Genomic DNA, 21091 nt, shown 5'->3' on the forward strand with positions numbered 1-21091 from the left:
AATAAGTGTGTTTGAGATGGCTAGGTTGGCACAGGATAGAACAGCATTTAGAGCTCTTGTACATAGGGTCGCTATGAGTTGCAAGCGACTCGATGGCACATAAGAACAACAACAACAACAACAATCTGTTCAGCTCTTTTACTTCAGTATGTTTCCCCTTTGGTTTGGCTTCTCAATGTTCTATTACAATTTTTAGAGTCTTTTCTGACATCCATTTCAGTTTTCTCTTTTTCCTCTTTCTTTATAATGACCTTTTTCTCTTTTCATGGATGATATTCTTGAGATTATCCCACAACTTATCTGGTCTTTGATCATTACTGTTCAATGGTGATCTGTCATAATACTTGGGGTGGAAATAGTGTTCCCAAAAAATATTCCTCTAGTATTCTTGGGAGGAGTAATGTTCTCACATGGAATTCTGAAGGCCTGTGGGCAAGGAGTTGGACTGACAACCCAAAGGCAGTCAGTCAATTTGAACCTACCAATTGCTCCTCGTGAGAAAGATGGACAATCTCCTCCTGTGTGAGTTGCAATCTCTGAGAACCCACAAGGGGTCATCGATGAATTGGTGCAGACTCAACAGCAGTCAGTGAAGTGAGAGTTCTCACAGTGAGAGATAGAAACCACAAATATAAAGACATGAAAATAAAAATCACATCAAATTACCATTTCCTTCAATTTTCCCCCCAATTGGACATGAGCAATGCCACTCTGATAACAATGAGCACAATTCACATCTTAGTTCTTGATTCTTTATGCCATTTCTCAAAATGCACGAGATTCCCTTAAAGGAGTGGCTGAAGGAGCCCCTGACTGGGACAGGAAGACACAGATTGATCTTTGAACAAAATTATGTGTCGGAAGTATGTGGAAAACATACTATGACAATGTGTGTGTGACTATATAATCAGCGTTATAAAGCAAAATGCATATGAATGGTTGAATAGAAAACCAATTTATAATCTTTCACTCAATTTAGTATCAAATTGAAATGAATAAGAACAGCCTGTGTCTGATGTTGATGTTCTCACAATCAGGCATTTTACAGTGTAGAAAAAAGAGCAGCTGGCTTCTGGCTTGAAAACAATAAGATATGTAAAACCAGAAAATAAAATACACAAACTTATTCATCCCTTATTTTGTGCCATATGCTGTGTCTGACTCGGATCATTTCAGTTAATCCTTCAAAAAGCCAGTGTCACAGGTTGTGTGCTCTCACTTTTATGCATGAGAGGATACTCAGAGCCAAAGACGTAAAATGATTGGCCTCAGACCCACTCAACGCAGGAATTATGGAGAATGGGTTGTGAAATCATGTCTTCTGATTTCTAAGCAGAGTTAATTTTTCACAGAGATTATGCATACCAAATTAGAAGTGTGTGTAATGTTATGCTTATTCACTTGACTTGTTTTCTTTCTAATGACGCATCTTTCATTGCTAACTGATTCATAATGGTGGCGAATGGAAGTGATAATTACTTTCACAACAGTGAGAGGCAACAGCTGACAGCATGACTCTAAAAAATCCCATTGTAATACAATCAGTTCTGATTTTGACCCAGTATGACAGAGGAGAACTGCCCCATAGGCTTTAACAAGGCTGTAAATCTTTACCACCACATCTTTCTCCTATGGAGCAGCTGGTGGGTTCAGGCCACTGACACTTTGCTCAGCAGCTGTTCACTTAACCACTGTGCCATAGAATGTCTTAGAAAGGGAATGCAGTCTAGCTGCTTCGCCTCACCCATTCGTAAACTCCTGATGACCTCATTCTAAGAGAACCCAGCACAAAAAATGACATTTATTCAGATAATCATGTGTCATCAAGACGTAAATGATGTTTAGAGCCTATTTTTACCAATAAAAGCATGGTAATGGTGAAGACATTGTTGGTTCAGTGGTAGGATTCTCATCTTTTGTGCCGGAGAGCTAGAATTGACTTCTAGCCAATGCATATCATGCATAAACACCATCAACCTGCAAGCGGAGACTTGTGCGTTGTTATGATGTTTAACAGTTTTATCAGAGTTCCTATACTAAGGCATATTAAGAATAAAGACCTAATAGTCAGCTTCTGAAAATAATTTCAATTCAACTCATTGATGTTAAGTCAGAACTGATTCATAGCCCAGCCTTCAGTGGGTTTGTAAAGGCTGTAAATCACACAGAAAACTTGGCCCATCTTCCACCCTCAGAGCCTCAGGTGGATTTGAATCTTTAGGCTAGTAGCACAACTCCCTCTTGACTACACCACTAGAGCCCCCTTCTGGAAAAAAAAAAAAAAAAAAGAATAATTCACTGAAAATCCTGTGGATAACAGTGGTTCATAATCAGCCATGGAAATGGCATAGGAATGGGCTGCATTTTGTTCTATTGTCTATCGTCTTGTCATGAATCAGGTGAGGCAGAGGAATAGGTTTAAAGAGAGCTAAACTACCATGTCAGAAAGATGGTAGTTTGGTTCTGTAAAGGTTTCTGTAAAGCCTTGGAAATCCTGCGGGACAGTTCTCCTGTCTTAGAAGGTCACAGGTCAGAATTAACTGTATTGCGATGGTTTTTTTTTCTTTTTTGTTTTTGCATTATCTGGAAATATGTTCAGTCAGGTTCCTGCTGAATGCTGAGTGCCTCTGAATGGGTTAGTAAAAAAGAATAGGACAATAATACCTAATCATATATACCTTTTAAACAGTTCTCTCACTCATTTATTTCAATGCAGTACACATAATTTATCCCATCTTTCTCAGTCTCCCCTGAACCCTGATGTCAGTCCTGTTTCAAAAGGGATATAGGGTTAGGTATTATTGTCATGACAGGAGTCCAGAACGAAGGCTGCATAGTGGAGTGGACTTGGGGAGAGGGATGGCATAACAATGAATTTTTCTTTTACTTTTCAAAGAGAAGAGCAAATGGGTGGGGGAGGGCAGGGAGAAAAGTACAACAATGAATGAATGGGAATCCAAAGTCTCTGTAAACTTTCATTAAAATTAACAGTAATTAAAAAAGAATTAAAAAAAGAAAAGTTTTCTGCCAAGAAAAAAAAGGAATAGGAGAGATGTGGTGGGATAGACACATATAATTGTTAGATAAACTGGAAACTGGATGTTAGAAGCAAAGAAACAGTATATCTATTTAAAGTCACATGCTTTGAAACTAAAGATCTATTATGGTACCAAACTATGTATCAAATTTACCTTTCACATTTTAATTACAGGTAAAAGTGAACACATTTTCATCTTTTGTTTTGAAACAGAAGTGGAAACTACATGTTTTGGTTGATTTTTTGCCTTTGGTAGAGTTTGCATTTTTGCTTCTGGGGAGGATAATACCACATTTTGGTCTCTATGCAAATATGCAGTGAATTATACTGTAAACGTAATACAAACACATGCAAGTAGCCAGCTAGATTTACCTGGGCTTTGATGTTGAGAAATCAAAGTTTATTCTAAAGTGCACCAAAACTGACAAGCGGGGACATATTTTTCCAGCAGCTATTTTGTCTTTTGTTTTGTTCTTCAAAATTAGAAAAAGAATTGATAAAAATAGAAGCTGCACTGCAATCCCAAAAGGCATTCGTTTGGAATCCATCACCTGCTCCGTGGGAGAAGGATGGTCGGTCTCCTCCAGTGTGATTTATTGCCTCTGAAAACCTGTTAGAGGATCAGCTAAGGGTTGTTTCTGACCAGACAGCACCTAACAACAACAACAACAACAACAACAACAACATAGCATATAAAAGTCATTTTAAGGACTTATTCACATCTTATGGCATATAGTCACTTTCTGTTGAGAGAGAAATAAGAAATGTTCTTTAATAATCCTCTTCCCCAAATAAATGATATGGAGTAAAGAAAACTCACTCATTACACTCATTACTGTCAGTCAGAACCAACCTATAGTTGGCAGACCGCTGGGTTTTCAGAGGCTGTGAATCACAAGGGAGGAGGAGATTATCCTTCTTCCTTCCTCAGGGCTGCTGGTAGATTTGAATTGGCAGACAAGTTCCTGCCTTTAGGTAATCAACAAAGTCCCCTGTGGAAATATGTCATCAGAGTTCCCTGCAGAAGTGCAAGTCAAGAAGTCAAAGTTACTATCATGGAGTTAATATGATTCATAGACTGAGAGTCAGGCAGGTTTTTTGAAACAATAAATCACACAAGAGGAAATGATTCCTATTTTTCCTACAGAGCTACTGGTCAATTTAAACCACCAGAGATCCATAGCCTTTGAATTAGCAGCAGAACTCCTTATGGACTATGTTAAACAGCACTCCCCTGGATATAGAATAGATATATTTAATTTTTTATCTTTCTTTTCTAATGGGGGAAAGTAATTGAGAGCTTTGAAATCATGGAACTGTTCATTTTTCTAAAAGCATGCATCATGTATTAATTAAAAGAGAAGAAGTAGGGATAATGTTTTCTTTTTTGTACACTGAGAGAGTATATATAAAATTATAAGCCTGTGTTGAATTCTAGTGTTTCTTCTCTTTGTTCATTGAGGCGTAGGTCTGAGCCATTGTATACTTTCTGTGTACTAGTCTTCCATTCATTTTGAACTAAGCCTGTCCATTACTTTTTCCCTTGTGTTTCAGGGGGGCCAGCCATGAGAGGCTACCTCGTGGCCATATTCCTGAGTGCTGTCTTCCTCTACTATGTGCTGCATTGTATATTATGGGGAACAAATGCCTACTGGTAAGTTTTGCTTTTGTTATTTAAAAATAACTCCCAAATTAGTTTTTAAGACCTGAGAAGTACAGTATTGTAGTTGTGTGTCATTGAGTTAGAACCAACCTATAGCTGACCCTCCAGCAAGTTTTCAGAGGCAATAAATTTTAAGGGATGAGATTGCACATTCTTCTCCTGTAAAGCAGCTGGTGGATTTGAACTGTGTGTCTTTGGGATTGCAGCACAGCTTCTTACCACTAGGCCACCTGAGCTCAATTATTAGAACTCATGTTGTTATTGTTATGTGTCATTCAGTCGACTGCAAATCATAGCAACCCTATGCATAATAGCTCCGAACACTGTTCTATCCTGATCCAATCTCACTGTCTTTGACACTCCTACCCTCATTACCCCAGTTATTGTGTCAATCCATCTCTTCTAGAGTCTCTCTCACGTGCCTTCCAAGCCTGATAGTCTTCTCCAAAGACTGGTTCTTTCTAGATACCTGCCCAAAGTATGTGAGATGAAGTCTCAAAAGTCTTGCCTCCAAGGACCAACTTGATTTCACCCTCTCTAGGAAAGACCTGTTAGTTCTCTTGGCAATCCATGGAATGTTCAATATTTTTCTCCAGCACCACAACTCAAAGGCATCAATTCTTCTTCTGTCATCTTTGATCATTGTCCAATTCTCTGATGCATAGCAAGTAATTGTGAAGACCATGGCCTGCACCAGGTGCATCTTAGTCTCTCAATTGACATCCTTGCTCTTAAGCAATCTGGAGAGGTCCCTGATGGCACATTTTCCTAATACAATTAATCTTTTTATTTCCTGACTGCTGGTGCTGATAGTGTTGATTGTATAACTGTGCTGAAATACTTAACAATCTGTTTCCATCTATCATGATGCTGCCAGTTGGCCCAGTAATGAGAATCTTTGTTTTCTTGATGTTTAGCTTCAATACATATTGCAAACTATAGACATTGATCTCTGCAGCAAATCGTTTAGGCCATCCTCCGTTTCAGCAATTAAGGTTGTGTTATCTGCATAACACAGGTTGTTGATGAGTCTTCCTCCAATCCAGATGCCTGCATCTGTTTCTTAAAATATGTCAGTTGGTATTCCATCAATTCCTGGGGCCTGTTTTTTTTGACAATTCCTTCAGAGCAGCTTGAAGTTCCACCTTCATCACCATTGCCTCGTGAACATAAATTTTTTTATGAAATACTTCTGTGTCAGCCAGTTCTTTTTGGTACAATGACTCTGTGTACTACTCCCATCTTCTTTTGATGTTTCCTAGATCATTCCTTTGGAGGCAAGAGTGATGAGGCTTTGCCTCACATACTTTGGGCATGTTGCTAAGAGGGCTTATTCCTTGGAGAAGGACATGATGCTAGGAAGGGTGGAGGGTCAGTGAAAGAGAGGAAGACCTTCAACCAGGTGGATTGACATGGTGACTACTGCAATGAGCTTTTGTGTGTCAGGAAATGTGAGGATGGCACAGGATAGAACAGGGTTCAGATTTTTTTGTTCATAGGGTCATTTCGAGTCGTACTCAATGACACCTAAGAACAAGAAGAAGAATATCATTCAGTATTCTTCCAAAAGCATCTTTAAATAAATTCAAGGCTTGAATTTATTCTTCAGTTCCTTCAGCTTAAGAAATGCTGAACAAGTTTGACCCTTTTGATTTTCTAACTCTAGCTCTTTGATATTAGGACTTATAAAAACATCTTACAATATTTTGTATTTTCTGGATTTTCATTATATATGAATATTTTAGCCTTCTGATATGTTGAAAGTATATCTCAATTAAAAAGTAATAATATTCTTTTTTACTCTAAAGGCAGCTGGTGATGTTGACTATTTTGGGGACATAGCATTCTTTATTTACCTAATATTTCATTTTCTTAAATTAATAGAGCAATTTGTGAGCCAGCAGCACTTCAGCTTCTTTATTTCAGCCCAAAATAGTTGACCAGAAGAAATACACTAGATGTAGTTTTCCTTGCTTAAGAATATATAATAAATTATGAAACACACACGCGCGCGCGCACACACACACACACACACACACACACACACGGAAAATTTTTTTTAAATGAACTTTGAAGAGATTAAAAATTTTATTGCACTGGAAACTTCCTACTTTTCTCCTCAGTGTTTAACATGAAGTAATGTGTAGTCATGTCAAAATAAACCACAAGACAACGTCCTGTCTTAGGTAAAGAGTTAGTTTTGGTTTTGGTGTTTTTGTTATCATCTCAATTCCACATCTCAAGTCATGTTTCTAACTTGAACAAAGAGGATAAAAATAAAAACTGATGTTTTTACATTTAACAGTACAACTGGCTGGTTAAAAAAATAGTTATACTTACAATACTTTATGTGGAAGGAAGTTAACCAGATGTTCACTGAAAAAAATTCCAGTATTAGAGTAAATTCAAAGTTGGTGATTTTTAACTTGCCTTGTACCTCCACCAGTTTTCTCCATCAAAGAACTGATGTCTTTGAATTGTGATGTTGGGGAAGAATATTATGTGACTGCCAAAAGAACAAACACATCTGTCTTATAGAAAGTACAATCAGAATGCTCCTTAGAGACCAGGTTGGTGAAACTTTGTCTCACATATTCTGAGCATCTTATCAGGAGTGCTTAATCCTTGGAAAAGACATCCTACTTGGAAAAGTAGAAGGTCAGAATGAAAGAAAGAACTTCAATTAGGTGAATTGACACAAGAGACTACAATGACGGGCTTGAGCATTGCAGAGATCATGATGATGGCATCAGATAGGGCAAGGACTTCACAGCACTTAGCAGTGCTACAGATGCTCCCATAAAGAGTGTTGTTATGTTGTTATTCAACTTACATAGATGTTCCTCAGGTGGGTTTTCTGAAGGTATAAATTGCATGGTACTTCCTGAAATGTTTCAATGTCAGTCAGTTCGTTTAGGTACATCTGTGTATCCCATCCATCTTCTTTTGATACTTTCTGGATCATTAAATATATTGCCCATAGCATTTTTCAATATTGTGACTTGAGGCTTAATTCCACCACTCCACCACTCCCCGTTCTCTCAGCTTGAGAAATGCAGGGCCAATTCTTCCCTTTTATTCTCCAATTCCCCCGCTCTGCACATTCCATTGTAATACTTTGCTTTTTTTTTTTTTGGTAATACTTTGCTTTATCTTCTCAAGCTTCCCTTTGAAACACTCTGTTCAACTCTTTTACTTAGGCATCTTTTCCCTTTGTTTTGACTTCTTGATTGTCTACTGTAACTTTTTCTAAAATTTCAGGAAGTGCTATAAGAGAAGGAGCCAGTGTAATGAAGGAGGAAGTTGAAACTACACTGAAGGCATTGACAATAAAATAAAGCCCCAGGGATCAATAGGATACTGATTGACATGTTTCAACTAATAGATACAATCTTGGATGGGCTCACCAGTCAATGCCAGAAAATTTGGAGGAGAGGACAGCTGCCTGGTCAACTGATTGGAAGATGTCCATATTTGTTCCCATTCCCAAGAAAGGTGATCCAACAGATTGTGGAAACATCGAACAATATTGTTAATATCACATGCAAACAAAATACTGCTGAAGATCATTAAAAAATGGCTAAAACAGTACATAAACAGGGAAGTACCAGAAGTTCAAGCGGGATTTAGAGGAGGCCATAGAACCAGGGATATCATTGTCGATGTCAGATGGATCATTGTTGAAAGCAGAGAATATCAGAAAAAGTCTATTTATATTTTACTGAGTATATAAAAGCATTTGACAGTGTGGATCATAGCAAATTATAGCTAACATTGAGAAGACTGGAAATCCCAGAGCACTTAATACTGCTCATGGGAAACACATACCTAGACCAAGAGGCTATTGTCCGAACAGAGCAAGGGAACACTACATGGTTTAAAATCAAGAATGTTGTGCATCACGGTCGTATACTCTCTTCATACCTATTCTAGGCTGTAGTTTTAGATTTTGGATCCAAATGTTTGACACAGAATATTTTAGTCTAATGATAAACTAAGTTAGGAATGTTCTACATGGTTCTGTAAGTCACTCTCATATTGTGCCTAGTCATACTTAGTCATTTAGGATAAGAAGATAAACTACTGCAAGTTCTGTTGCTGGTCACAATGAGGATGATAAAAGACTATAATAATCATGTTCAACATTGAGCAGTCTTTTGTTGTCAGGATTTGAGGGATTTTCATGTTGCTCCTAAGCTCCCAAGTAAAAGAAAGCTCTTTGGGAAATTAACTCAAATGGTTCTACTTGACACGCTCTAGACAGTGTCTCTAAAAACTTTTTAAAAAATTTTTAAAATTTTTATTATTATTATTTGTGTGTGTGTACTGTCAAATCGGATCTGACTGGTACAGGAGGAGATTGTCCCTCCTTCTTCGGTAGAGCATCTGGTGGATTTGACTGCTCACCCCTGGGGTTGCAGTGCAGCTTCTTGCCACTAGGCCACCAGAGCTTGCCTCTAAAAACTTTTTAAGCCAAATATTTGTCTATTTCTTTTAAAGTAAGTCAAAGGAGTTTCTCTTCACAACATCCTAACATAGTTCATTTTCTACATTTTGCAAACTTTTTTTTTTGTATTAGGAATCTTTGCAATTTGTCTTATTCATCAAAAACTTCATTAATCCCAGGGCCCAGAAACCTTGTAATTCTAGCTATGGATATTTTCTATTAGAAAAAATGGAAAATTGCCTCCAGCAAATAAAAGGTTTAGGCTATTTCCTTCTGTTTTAATCTTGAATATGAATCAATCCTCCATTTATATAAATTTTTCATGGTCAGTATAAAGCTCTTACATGAAACTGTTTTCTTCTTTCTTGGATGTGTCCACCATCCCTGCCCACCCACTCCCATCCCCCACTCATCCCGGTTAATTTATTTTTGTTGTTGTCCTCTGACTTGTTTTACAATACCCCTTTAAATTGTGGAGACAAATACTCTATTCAGGAGACACACAAGGGCCTGACCTGTGCCAGGAAAAGAAGAAGAGGATTAGATAAGTGTGATTTGTGGAGTTCCCCAGGATCGCAAGGCATGAGGTCAATGGGACATGCTCAGATCAGGTGTTTCTAGGAGTTTACTGCTGATAGATGTTCCCAGATGTGCCTTGGAGACCTGGAAAGACTTGTGGTCTTGTTTTTATTGTTAGATGCTGTCACGGTGATTCCAACTCAGTAATCCTGTCTAAAAGAAACCGAAACCAAAGCTCTGCCTGTTCCTGTACCATCCTCGCAGTTTCTGCTGTACTTATGCCCATTGTTGTAGTCACTGTATCACTCATCTTCCTGGGGGTCTAACTCTCTGGAGGTTTCTAAAACATGGGCTTCGTTGTGGCTTCCACAGGACAGTAACCTCAGCCATTCTCAGAGAGTTCTTTGAAGCATTTCTGGGGCATCAGCCACCTAGCCTTGTCCACGTTCCTTTACCTTCTGCCCCTAAAACCTCAGGTGTGTGCCAAGTTCAGGCACAGCCCTGTTGAGACCGCAGGGTTACTCAGAGGGTTTTTATTTGCTGCTTTTAAGGCTGCTCACTGGAGGCAGTTGGTTCTCAGGGCTTATGCTTCCCTTCAGGCACACTGCCCAGGTCTGGTTTCTGACTGACACTATTTTTGTCTCATAGGGTGCCACCAGTGGAAATGAAACGGAGAAATAAGATCCAGCCTTGTTTATCAAAGCCAGCTTTTGCCTCTCTCTTGAGGTAAAAAAGGGGCAGCGGGGAAGTACATATATATGAAATATAAAAGAAACTGTGGCATAAAATATTAAAAATTTGTCTTGTAATCATTTTCCACATTCATTTACTTTTAAAATACAAATCTCAGTAGCATAAAGTAGATGCCCTATATTTAAGGAAGAGCTTGAATATCCTGTCTCTTTTTTGTGCTTTTTAGTCAGAGCCCTGCATATATTTTAAGAAAAGGCTTTGAAGAACTCAATCAAAGCAGTATTCTATTTACACAGGTGACATTAGAGAGGCCTATTTGTGTCTGATTATAAAGCAGAAAGCTGCTTTTTAGAGTTTTATTTTCCCTTCTTGTTTCCAGGTACTTTTGGTCTTTAATTTTAAAACTGCTTCTCCTTTGCCTCTCAGTTAAATATAATTGTTACTGCTACATGACAACAAATCTGAACCAACTCCTAGCTAACTTTCTAGCTAGGTTTCAGAGGCTATAAATTATGCAGAAGGAGATTGCCCATATTTCTCCCTGAGGCTGCTCATGGATTTGAACTGCCTGCCTTTGGATTGGTAGTGCAATTGCTTACTAAAAGCCACCAGAGCTTCTAAGCTAAACCTTGGAGTAAGAAATGTTCCTTCACTTTAACTGAAACGCATAGAGTGTAAGTAATAATTCAAGTTCACTGCTGTTGAGTCATTCTGATTTGTAGTAACTCTCTATTGGCTATAAATCATAATGGGAAGAGATTGCTCTTTTTCTCCCCTGAAGAATCACTAATGGATCTGAATTGTTAGAGAAGCCCAGCCTTTGAGTTAGCAGTGCAATTTTCCACAGATTACAACACCAGCATTCCCTAAGTAGTAATATCCTGCTAAAAACACTGGCATTACTCACTGTGGTTGGCAGGCCTTGTAGAAAATATATACTTCTTTTTTTTTTTTTTTTTTAATTTTTGTGTGCGTGTACCGTCAAATCAGATCTGACTGGTACAGGAGGAGATTGTTCCTCCTTTTCCCGGCAGAGCATCTGGTGGATTCGAACCGTGTGCCTCTGGGATTGTAGTTGCAGCTCCTTGCCACTAGGCCACCAGAGCTCCCCGAAAATATATACTTCTATCACAAATGTAATTTTTGTCTTGTTGAAATGTAATATCAACTCTTTCAGACTGGATAAATAGAAGTAAATAAGGTTTTGAACTAGGCATATTAATTGTAAAATATAAGGATCAGCAATTCATATTTTCTCAAGAATTTGTACATTATTTCATTATCTTGTTGTACCATTCCATTAATGATTCATAATTACAGATTCATTTAAAATCAGCCCACACTCTGGGAAACAACAGATACAAACAACATTTTCACGCACAGTCTCAGCTGTTCTATGACCCCATTTGGACTGTCTATTAGTATGAGCCTAACTAAGTGCACTTGCAAAACAACAAAAGTGTTTCTGAACATTTCTGATCATATGACCCATATCAAAAAATACATCTTACATTAGGACCTTGTACATATGCATATTTAGAATAATGAAAAATTTTCATTACTATTGAAAATGTATCATTTCTGTTCCAGTCACCTTTTAAAAGCATGCTGATCGTAGCTCATCAAGCTGATTTTTGTGGTTGGATATTTGAGTGATTTCCATGTTCTCAGGATGGTGAATAATGCTGCTATGAACATTGGTGTACAAGTCTCCATTTGTGCCTTCTTGAATGTATTGATAAATTATGATACATTCACACAATAGAATTCTATGCAGCATGCAGAAGCAATGATTTTGTAAATTATTATCTAACTTGGGAGGGACTGGAGAGCATTATGCTGAGTGAACTAACTCAGTACCACAAGGACAAATATTGTATAAAACCATTATTGTAGAATGAGTATAAAGATCCAAGAGGAGTGGGGGGAGGGTGGAAGCAGAGGGATGAGGATGTGCAGGGGGAGAGGAGGATTAATCATGGGGTTGTACAATTTGATTGGTGGGAGTGTGTGAGGGAAATTGGAAGAACTGCTCTTGAAAACAACATATTCTAATTTTCTAAATAAACTAGTATAAAATTAACACACACACACACACACACACACACACACACACACACACACAGTTTTTATGAGACCCCTTTGGATTGAAGACTGCAAATTTAAAATGCCATTTTTGTAGTTTGAATAAGGGCCTGTTCAACTTTCACTCAAGAGTTATTATTGCCCTTTCTGAGAAAACGTAAAAGGATTACAGAATTTATGCAAGACTGTTCAACAAGTGTGTGAATCTACATACTTCATTGTTATCTGTCAAGTAGATTCTCGTTTGTCAGGTAAATGGGACTCTTTCAAGATATTACTACCTCTGCATTCCTCCGTCCTCTGGCTCTACTTGAGGTCACTCACTCAGAAACACAGGAGAGCTAGTGGCAAGAGAAGCTCACACTGGAAAATTGGAGGTCTTGTCCCACAGTGTTGTAAAGAGGACATCTGCTGTAGAGCCAGGTGTTGGTATGGATTTGTCACTTAGGGGTTCATGACTCCAGGCAAGTTACTTCACTTCTTAGAGCTTCAATTTTTCCTGATCTGAAGACTTGACTAGAAGTAGCAGCAAATAAATGCACTGCTATGCGATATAAAAGAATCCAAGTGCATTGTAACAATAATTATTCAAATTAAGAATTTATGTTTATTGAGCACCTACTGTGTAATGTGTGGACTTGAGGCACTTATTGCAGAAGATCAAAAGATACAGCCTTTGGTATGAATTGCATCTCAGTGTCAGGAAAACAAAGATTCTTACCACTGGACCGATAGGCAGTGTCATGATGGATGGAGAGAAGATTGAAACTGTCAAAAGCTTCATCTTGTTTAGACCCACAATTAACATGCTTAATACCAGCAGTCAGAAAATAAGGAGACTCATTACACTGGGAAAATCTGCAGTTAGGGACTTCTCCATATTATTGAAGAGTAATGAGGTTAGTTTGAGGACAAAGATGAGTCTGATTCAGGCTAGTCTCAGATTACTATGCAATGCATCCGAGACCTGGACCATGGCAAAGGATGAAAGGAAAAGAATTGATGCCTTTGGGTTGTGTTGGAGAAGAACACTGAATATCCCCTGGAAGTCCAAGAGAACAAACAGATATGTCTTGGAGAGGGTGCAGCTGGATTGCTCTTTGGAGGCAAGAATGATGAGGCTTCATCTCACATACTTTGGGCATGTTGCTAGGAGGGGCTGTTCCTTGGAGAGGGACATGTTGTTGGGAAGAGTGGAGGATCGGCGAAGGAGAGCAAGACCCTCAGCTAGTAGGATTGACATGGTGACTGTTCAGTGGGCTTGTGTGTGTCAGGAAGTGTGAGGATGAAGCAGGATAGAACAGGGTTCAGGTCTTTTGTTCATATAGGGTCGTTATGATTTATATTCAACTCAACGACATCTAACAACAACAATAACAACTGTGGAATGAGGAATGGTGCAAATCTGAAACACTTATTTCACTTAGAATTAAAATATAAGTCACCTAGCAAAAGATCTGCCTGGCAATAGCTATTATTGATGGTATAAATAGCCATTCCTTTTTTTTTCCTTTAATCTTACAACTATAAGTAGTAGAAATCTTTGTAATCTTGCCCTTCAGGATGTAAAGTTATTCATGATTCAAATTTTCAAGGGGGAGACCAGGAAGTTTTGTTAAGCTTAAGTCAGCTAATGTCCTACTTTTACCCATCATCTAGAGGTAACTTTGGAGGACCCTGGCCTGCTCATCAGGCAAAGCCAGGCTCTCAGGTCTCTCCTTCGTCAAGTGAGGTATGAGACTTCAACTCAGCTCTGAAGATGGTGAGCAACTATTACTGCCCTGAGCGCATGTGATTCCTGAGCGCCAAATCCAGGCCACCACGCCAGCAGTTTCACCACTCTTGCTCCCTGGCTTTTTATTTTTCTTTCGCCCTCTAGCCTCAGGAAACTCCAGGACCATTCTATTCTCACCTGCAGCTTTTGGAGGCAGGTAGGATGGACCACCTGTAGATAGGCTGCAGTAAGATTAGTTTCATCTTTCTTAGCAGCTTGTGTAGAGCAACCAGTTTGGGTTTTGTTGGTTTTTTTTTTTTTGTTTTGTTTTGTTTGAGGGCAAAATGACATTTTACTCTGACATCTTTCTATTTAATAAAAACAAAAATGAAAACCTTTTCTTCTGCATACTTCGTAAGTTGGAGTTGAAGTGCAGTCATTTATTAAACATGAATTATCTGCCTGACTCTGTCATTTGCTGAAAGTGAGAAAAAAAAAACCCACCCCAAATACAGAGGCTATTCCTATTAACAGAAAGTTATAAAACTTTATGTCTTGTCTAGACCCGAAGGTGAGAATGTCTTCAGGGTAGAATAGAAAGTAAAAGCGTAAATGTCTATAAATAGGATGGTTCTTGTTTGTAAGTTTATTTATAAGTCTATTTTTCTTTTTTTGGGGGGCATAATGGTGAAAATCTATCTCACTTTGGGCATATTATTAGGAGGGGCCAGTCTTTGGAGAAAGACATCAGGCTTGGAAAGGTAGAGGGTCAGAAAAACAAACAAAAAAAAGGATTATGATCTTCAACAAGATAGACTGAAGCAGTGACTGTAACAATGAGTTTCAGATAAGTAGCAGGTTTGGGAATGGGTCATAGCCGCAGCCCGTTCTCCTAGGAAAGAGCGAAGGCGATCAGGGTCCATACATCTGGGGAGAGGGAACACCGATGTCAAGAAAGGTCCAGGTCCCGGGAGAGAGATTGAAGGAGGAGCCTCTCTCGATCACCCCACAGAAGATGATCCAGATCTCCAGGATGACATAGATCTACATCCCCTTCCCCTTCTTGATTAAAAGAAAAAAGAGACGAGGAAAAGATAGAAACAAAAGGACTCCACAAAAGGGAAGAAGGTGGATGTCTCTGTAAATGCCTATGCCGTAACTGTATCTCAGAAGAGGAAGTACACGCAGTACATGAATAGAAAAGGTGGATTCAACAGACCCCTGGACTTCATTGCGTAGAATTGAAGTATCGAAGAATGATGTCCTTTCTTCTCTCTTCTTGGTCAAAAGAGTGGATTTTGTATTTTTAATTTGATATGCTTCAAAAACAAGATCTTTGTTCTTGCTCCTTATAACGTAAGAATATCTTATTTATAAATTGTGTAGTTAATTTACCTAGCCTCAAAAGAAGAAAGGTTAAACATTACTTTTTTTTTTTTCTCTTAGGAAATATCATTTGGGGCAATCATTAGTCCCATTTTGTTTGCCCTTATTTGTGCGGAAGCTATGTGTGTTTTCTTGAATGCTTGTTAAGACTTTTTTAAAAAGCATAAAATAATTTGGATGTAAGTTAATGACAATAAAGCAATATTTCTAAAAAAACCCCAAAACCCAAAAACAAACCACGCAAAAAACCCCCAACAACAATGAGTTCCAGTGTTTTGGTGAGGATGCCAGAGGATAGGGCAAGGGTCAGATCCCTTGTTCATAGAGTTGCTGTGAATTGCAGCCAATATGACCCCGCACAACAAGAACAACATATATACACAATCGAAGGACCCCTGGTGGTGCAGTGATTAAATGCTAGACTGCTAACCAAAAAAGTTAGTCAGTTTGTATCTACCAGCTGTTCCATAGGAGACAGATGCAACAGTCTGTTCCTGTAAAAGATTACAGCCCAGAAAACCTTAAGGAACCCTCCTACTCTGTGCTATTAGACACCTGAGTGCTAGAATTGACTTGACTCTAGCAGGTTGTACAAAACCAAGCACATAGCCATTCGTTGTTTCTGTGTTAACAATCCAGTAACATCGGATACATACTCTACATCGTGTTGCCGTCTCTCTGACTTTTTTTGCTGTGTCACCATGGACTTAGGCGGTCTGCCCCTTGAAGTTCTTATCTGTGCTTTAGGTTGAAGCCAGTTTATATCCGTCTTGATAATTCCTTGTATATACACTACTCCAGAGACAAACATTATTTATTAGTGTGGTTTAGTTTAATGATGGGTTCATGAGATAATTTCTGGCCTACGTTTAAAGTTCATTTCTAGGCGTTGTAAAATTCTGTCCAATTAAATGGACTTGATAAGTCTCTAAACTATATCTTAATTTAATCAACATTTAGGGAAAAATTAGTTGTATCTGCATATAATCTTATAAGCGTCAATGTATTTTTATTCTTCAACTAACAGACAATTATTTATATGATACTTTTTAATTTGGGAATCACTTAGTATCAATTTTCATTTTGCCTTATTACTTTTGTTGTAGTGTTTTGGGTTTTTTCCTGTATATGGCTATCATTTTATCATTTTTGCTTGTATGCTTTTCAATTTACATTTTATTTTCACCCCAAAATGGTACCATAATTTTGTTCTAGCATCTGGAATTGTTTTCATTCTAATTGTATAATTCCATTTCAGATTTCCTCCCTGTTTTATTCTTAAATACTTTTTGGAACTATTTTGAAAAGAATTTAAAAAATAATTCTAGATTTGTATATATCAGTACAACAGTGAGGGTCATATTCTACCTTTATTTTCAGTTGTGATATTGAAAGCCTAGGAGTACTGCAGGTATTTGGAAAATAACACTATTTTTTCCTTACAGACATCCTCAGTTTCACCCTTTTATGTGTGCATCTGATTTTAAAAAGATTGCTTCCTTCTATGGGAGTGATAAGTTTGATTTACCCTATGGGATAAAAACATCAGGTAAGTAGCATTATTCTTCCCCTTCCCTATTAAATTTGAGGAGTGAAACATGCATGTTCAAGGATTTTTAATTTGTCTGTTTCATTGAGATTGCTGAAAGGTATGATTTGTGGGTAGCATGAGTGTAGTTTTTTAAAAGTGAATTTGTAACCTCCAAAAAACAGAAGGAAATGGACAGCAGTTCTGATTGTCTCCATGGACTACTGCCTCCTGTACCAAGAGACTAGAAGAATAAACTGGTGTCGAGCCACTGTTGGTATTTCAATCAAGGGCCCATTGGGTGCATCCTGATCAAAAAGAGGAAAGTGACAGAATATAACTTCAAATTCTTACAGAAACCACACTGCACCCATTGGAACGAGGGAAATGCCTGAACCGATTGTGTTTATATAATTTTGAAACTGTGAAGTAAGCTTTTCCTTAAAGTCATTTATAAACAAAGCAACAGTTTTGTTCAACTGATAAAGAATATTTGCACTTTTTTAAAAAATGAATTATTTATGTAAAATTTAATTGACCACAAAAATCTAAAACACTGATGAGAATTTTAGGGGAAAGAGGTCAAACAATATATGCAGAGAAGCAGAAAAATGTAATTTTGAATAAAGACATGTTTTGTTAGGAATACTTTCTCACATACACATGTACACAAATAAATCTATTCCTTGTGAGGCAGTGTGCAATGGAAGGAGAATGGTAAAGTTTTGCTTTTGTTCTGTTACTATATGCACTTTCATTCACATTTTTTTCTTATTTAGAATTAACAGAATTCATCTCTCTTCTATGGCTCCATTTTCCCTTTATATCTGTTTATTTTATTTCATCAGCAAGTTCTATACCTGTGGTCAATCTTAATCCAAACAATGGATATTTTAGTTTTACAAAATTTAGAGACTATATCTCTATTAATAATATTGTTGTATGTGCCATCAAGTTGGAACCAATTAATAGCTGACCCTCCTGTGGGTTTTCAGAGGGTGTAAATTGCCGAAGAGGAGATTGCCCGTCTTGCTCCCATACAGCAGGTGGTAGACCCAAACCATGTGCCTTGGATGGGCAGTTCTACTTCTCACCACTAGGCTACCAGAGCTCTCTCTACTAGTGACACAACCTTTACCCTCCTACTAGTCGATAAAAGATTGGCCTTACCTCATTCACATCTATAGCTTTGAGCAATTTTAAAACCTAAGAGGTGACTGACCCTATAGTATTCTGAGTTAGAATCTGCTTATTCAATTAATATTGGTGATATTGTATTTTTAAAAATATTTTACACAAAATTTGATTGCTTTGCATGTGTACACCCTTGGAATATTGGATACTAATGTGTCAGCTTTAGAATCATGATTCCACAAATTTTGGAGTTCCATTTTTAATGATTGTTTTCAGATTAACATCTTCTTTTCCTGGGGAATTTGGAAAGTATCTTTAGAGCATTTACCATTTATAGTGTGCTTATTCATAGCGCTGGCTACTCTTAGGTGTCTAGGTTATTGATTTTCCACACTGAGTAACTAAAACGTGGCCATACTAGTTGGGAATGGGGTTGAGGGAGGACAGCAGGCTTAAGAAGCCATGACTACCCCTTTACTTATAATGCTTCATTTGTCTTCTAGCGGAATATTTTCGAGTTGCTCTTTCAAAACTGCAGAGTTGTGATCTTTTTGATGAGTTTGACAAGTGAGTTCATTTCCTTCTGTCTTAACTTTTACCATTAGCTAAGATGTTTCAAAGTATGTAAAATTTGGGGACACCCATAGCATGTGTGTATAACTAAAACTACTAGTCGTTGTTTCCCAACATTTGAAATTAATTAACTCTAGAATTGATGTAGGAGTTGCCAACAGACAGTTCCCAGGTTACATGTATCCAACTTATGAACTATTCATACTTACTCTTTGTTGTTGTTTGCTATTGAGTCAAGCACAACCCATAGCCACCCTATGAACAAAAGGCCTGGAGTCTTTTTATCACTATCATCATTTATCAAAGTTTATAGTGTTTCCAGAGATATATTGTTTAGTATGTAAATTTACCCTCACTTTGAAATGGTTGAACCAAACTCTACCTGAAGTCTTCAGAGCAATTCCCTTTACTTGCTGAAAATGTATCTATTGCATCATCAAAGAGGCTTAAAACCTTTACTTTCACTAAGGTAAGACTAAGAAAGAACCTTATATACCTGTTCAACATACCTGTAAGTTCATTAAGACACACTCAAGAATAGAGGGCTTCTCATTTGTACCCTTGGGACTCCCTGTGATTGGCTTGAAAGTTTGCATAATCTTCTTGATATTCAAAACTGCCCCCCCAAATTAGCACAATTTTTTCTTTTCCATTATAACAAATCTTTGTTTATTTGAAAGAATTCTTTTTCAAAACTTTTAAGTTTTAGTCACAGAAAAACCATGAAATAGACACAATGAAAGAATGGTCAAGAGTACTGCATATTGTTTTTGTTTTAATATTGTTATTACTTTATTCAAAACAGTTGAAAAAATATTCAAAGTTTTTAAAGGAGAGATTCTTGAAGAATTTATCACACTATGTACATAGTGTTATTAAAAAAGCATTAAAATAGGACTAAACTCTTTTTCAAAATAGATAACATACCCTGATTTGCATGAAACAACACTTACAAAGCTAAATAATTTGTTGGGGTTTTTTTTCCTAAATAAATTTTAAAAGTTATCTGGAGGCTTTAAGTATTTTCAAACCAAGAAACTCTGTTTTTTGATTGCATAATATTGTAAATGATAAGAAATTCAACATAGAAATTTAATTTTAAAAATAACTTGTAATCTAGCATAACTATGTAATGAGAATCCTTGATGGCTAAAAGCGTTTTAGTTATTAAAAATAGGAAAATGGGGTTTATTTTAATTGGTGTTAGAAATCCCAATTCTGCCACTAAGGTGATTTCAAGAATTTCATTGCAGTCAGTTGTGAAAGCTCTGGTGGCTTAGTGTCAAGAAGCTGCGCTGCCATCCCAAAGACTCATGGTTCGGATCTGCCACCTGCTCTGTGGGAGAAAGACGGGCAGTCTTCTCCCGTGCAAAATTAACTGCATCTGGTCCAGCTCAATAGTACACAACAAATAACTTTAGAAATTTTACTCTGAAAATAAAAACTCATGCACTTTAAACAAACAACAACAGCAAAAATGTGCTAGATAATTTAAATGTCCCAGTATGAAAGCATAATTTCAATTAACTTGTAGCCTGAAGAAAAAAAGAGTTCATTTGTGTGTCTCTGAACTGTATAAGCAATTTTTGCTTCAAAAATAAAATCTTATCAGTCACTTAGTTTAAAAAAATTTCAGAAGTCTCCATAAAATCTGAGAACACTGCTACTGGGAACAACCTTTACTATTCTGCTTGGACTTTCAAATAACTCATAAAACCTAGATGCATAAACAAATATCCATAACAAAAAAAAAGAAAATGGCATTGACTTCAAACTAGAGATCTCTGAATCACCTTTAAAAAAATAAAACACCAAAACTTGTTCATCATTCAAGAGACTGTTGTCATTTCATATTACAACTGATTTTAGTTTGCTTATAAATAACTTTTAAAATCTTACACATGAAATGTTCTATATACTCTTTCTGTGTAAAAGCTGTTATGTGCCATTGAATTGCTTGTGACTCATTGCAACCTTACAATCGCCCTGAAACCTGCTCTATCCTGTGCCAACTTTATTGTCTCTGACACACCTGCCCTCAGTAATGCAGTGAGGATAAATTAGAAAAAAAGATTCTGAAAATTAGGACAAAAATATTTCCAGGGAATTTTACAATTGGAGGGGCTATGAAAATATTTTCTATGTACGGTATGATCATTAACAGACTAATAAATTTTAGTTAGAATGAAATAACACAAAAATAGAAAAAAAAAAACCACGCTTTTTCTCTATTGCATGCTAGTTTATGTAAAAATAACTGTTGTACAAAACAAAACAAGGAAAACATGATCACTCTATTACAAAACAAAGAA

General features: G+C 37.2%; 1 protein-coding gene across 2 annotated transcripts in view; it reads left to right on the forward strand.

The window, feature by feature from the left end:
- Positions 1-4602: 4602 nt before the first annotated feature.
- Positions 4603-21091, forward strand: part of ST3GAL6 (ST3 beta-galactoside alpha-2,3-sialyltransferase 6) — a 56067-nt gene continuing 39578 nt past the window's right edge. The window contains exons 1-4 of one of the 2 annotated variants that reach the window (XM_006901997.1): positions 4603-4691; positions 10315-10392; positions 16990-17093; positions 18710-18773. In XM_006901997.1, the coding sequence (XP_006902059.1) occupies positions 4603-4691; positions 10315-10392; positions 16990-17093; positions 18710-18773 (335 nt within the window). Of the gene's footprint in view, positions 4692-10314; positions 10393-16989; positions 17094-18709; positions 18774-21091 lie in introns of those variants that run through there. The other variant, XM_006901998.1, reaches the window with a different exon arrangement.

Source organism: Elephantulus edwardii, unplaced genomic scaffold (assembly GCF_000299155.1).
Source record: "Elephantulus edwardii isolate Elephantulus edwardi_28Jun2011 unplaced genomic scaffold, EleEdw1.0 scaffold00356, whole genome shotgun sequence".
NCBI classification, from domain to species: domain Eukaryota; kingdom Metazoa; phylum Chordata; class Mammalia; order Macroscelidea; family Macroscelididae; genus Elephantulus; species Elephantulus edwardii.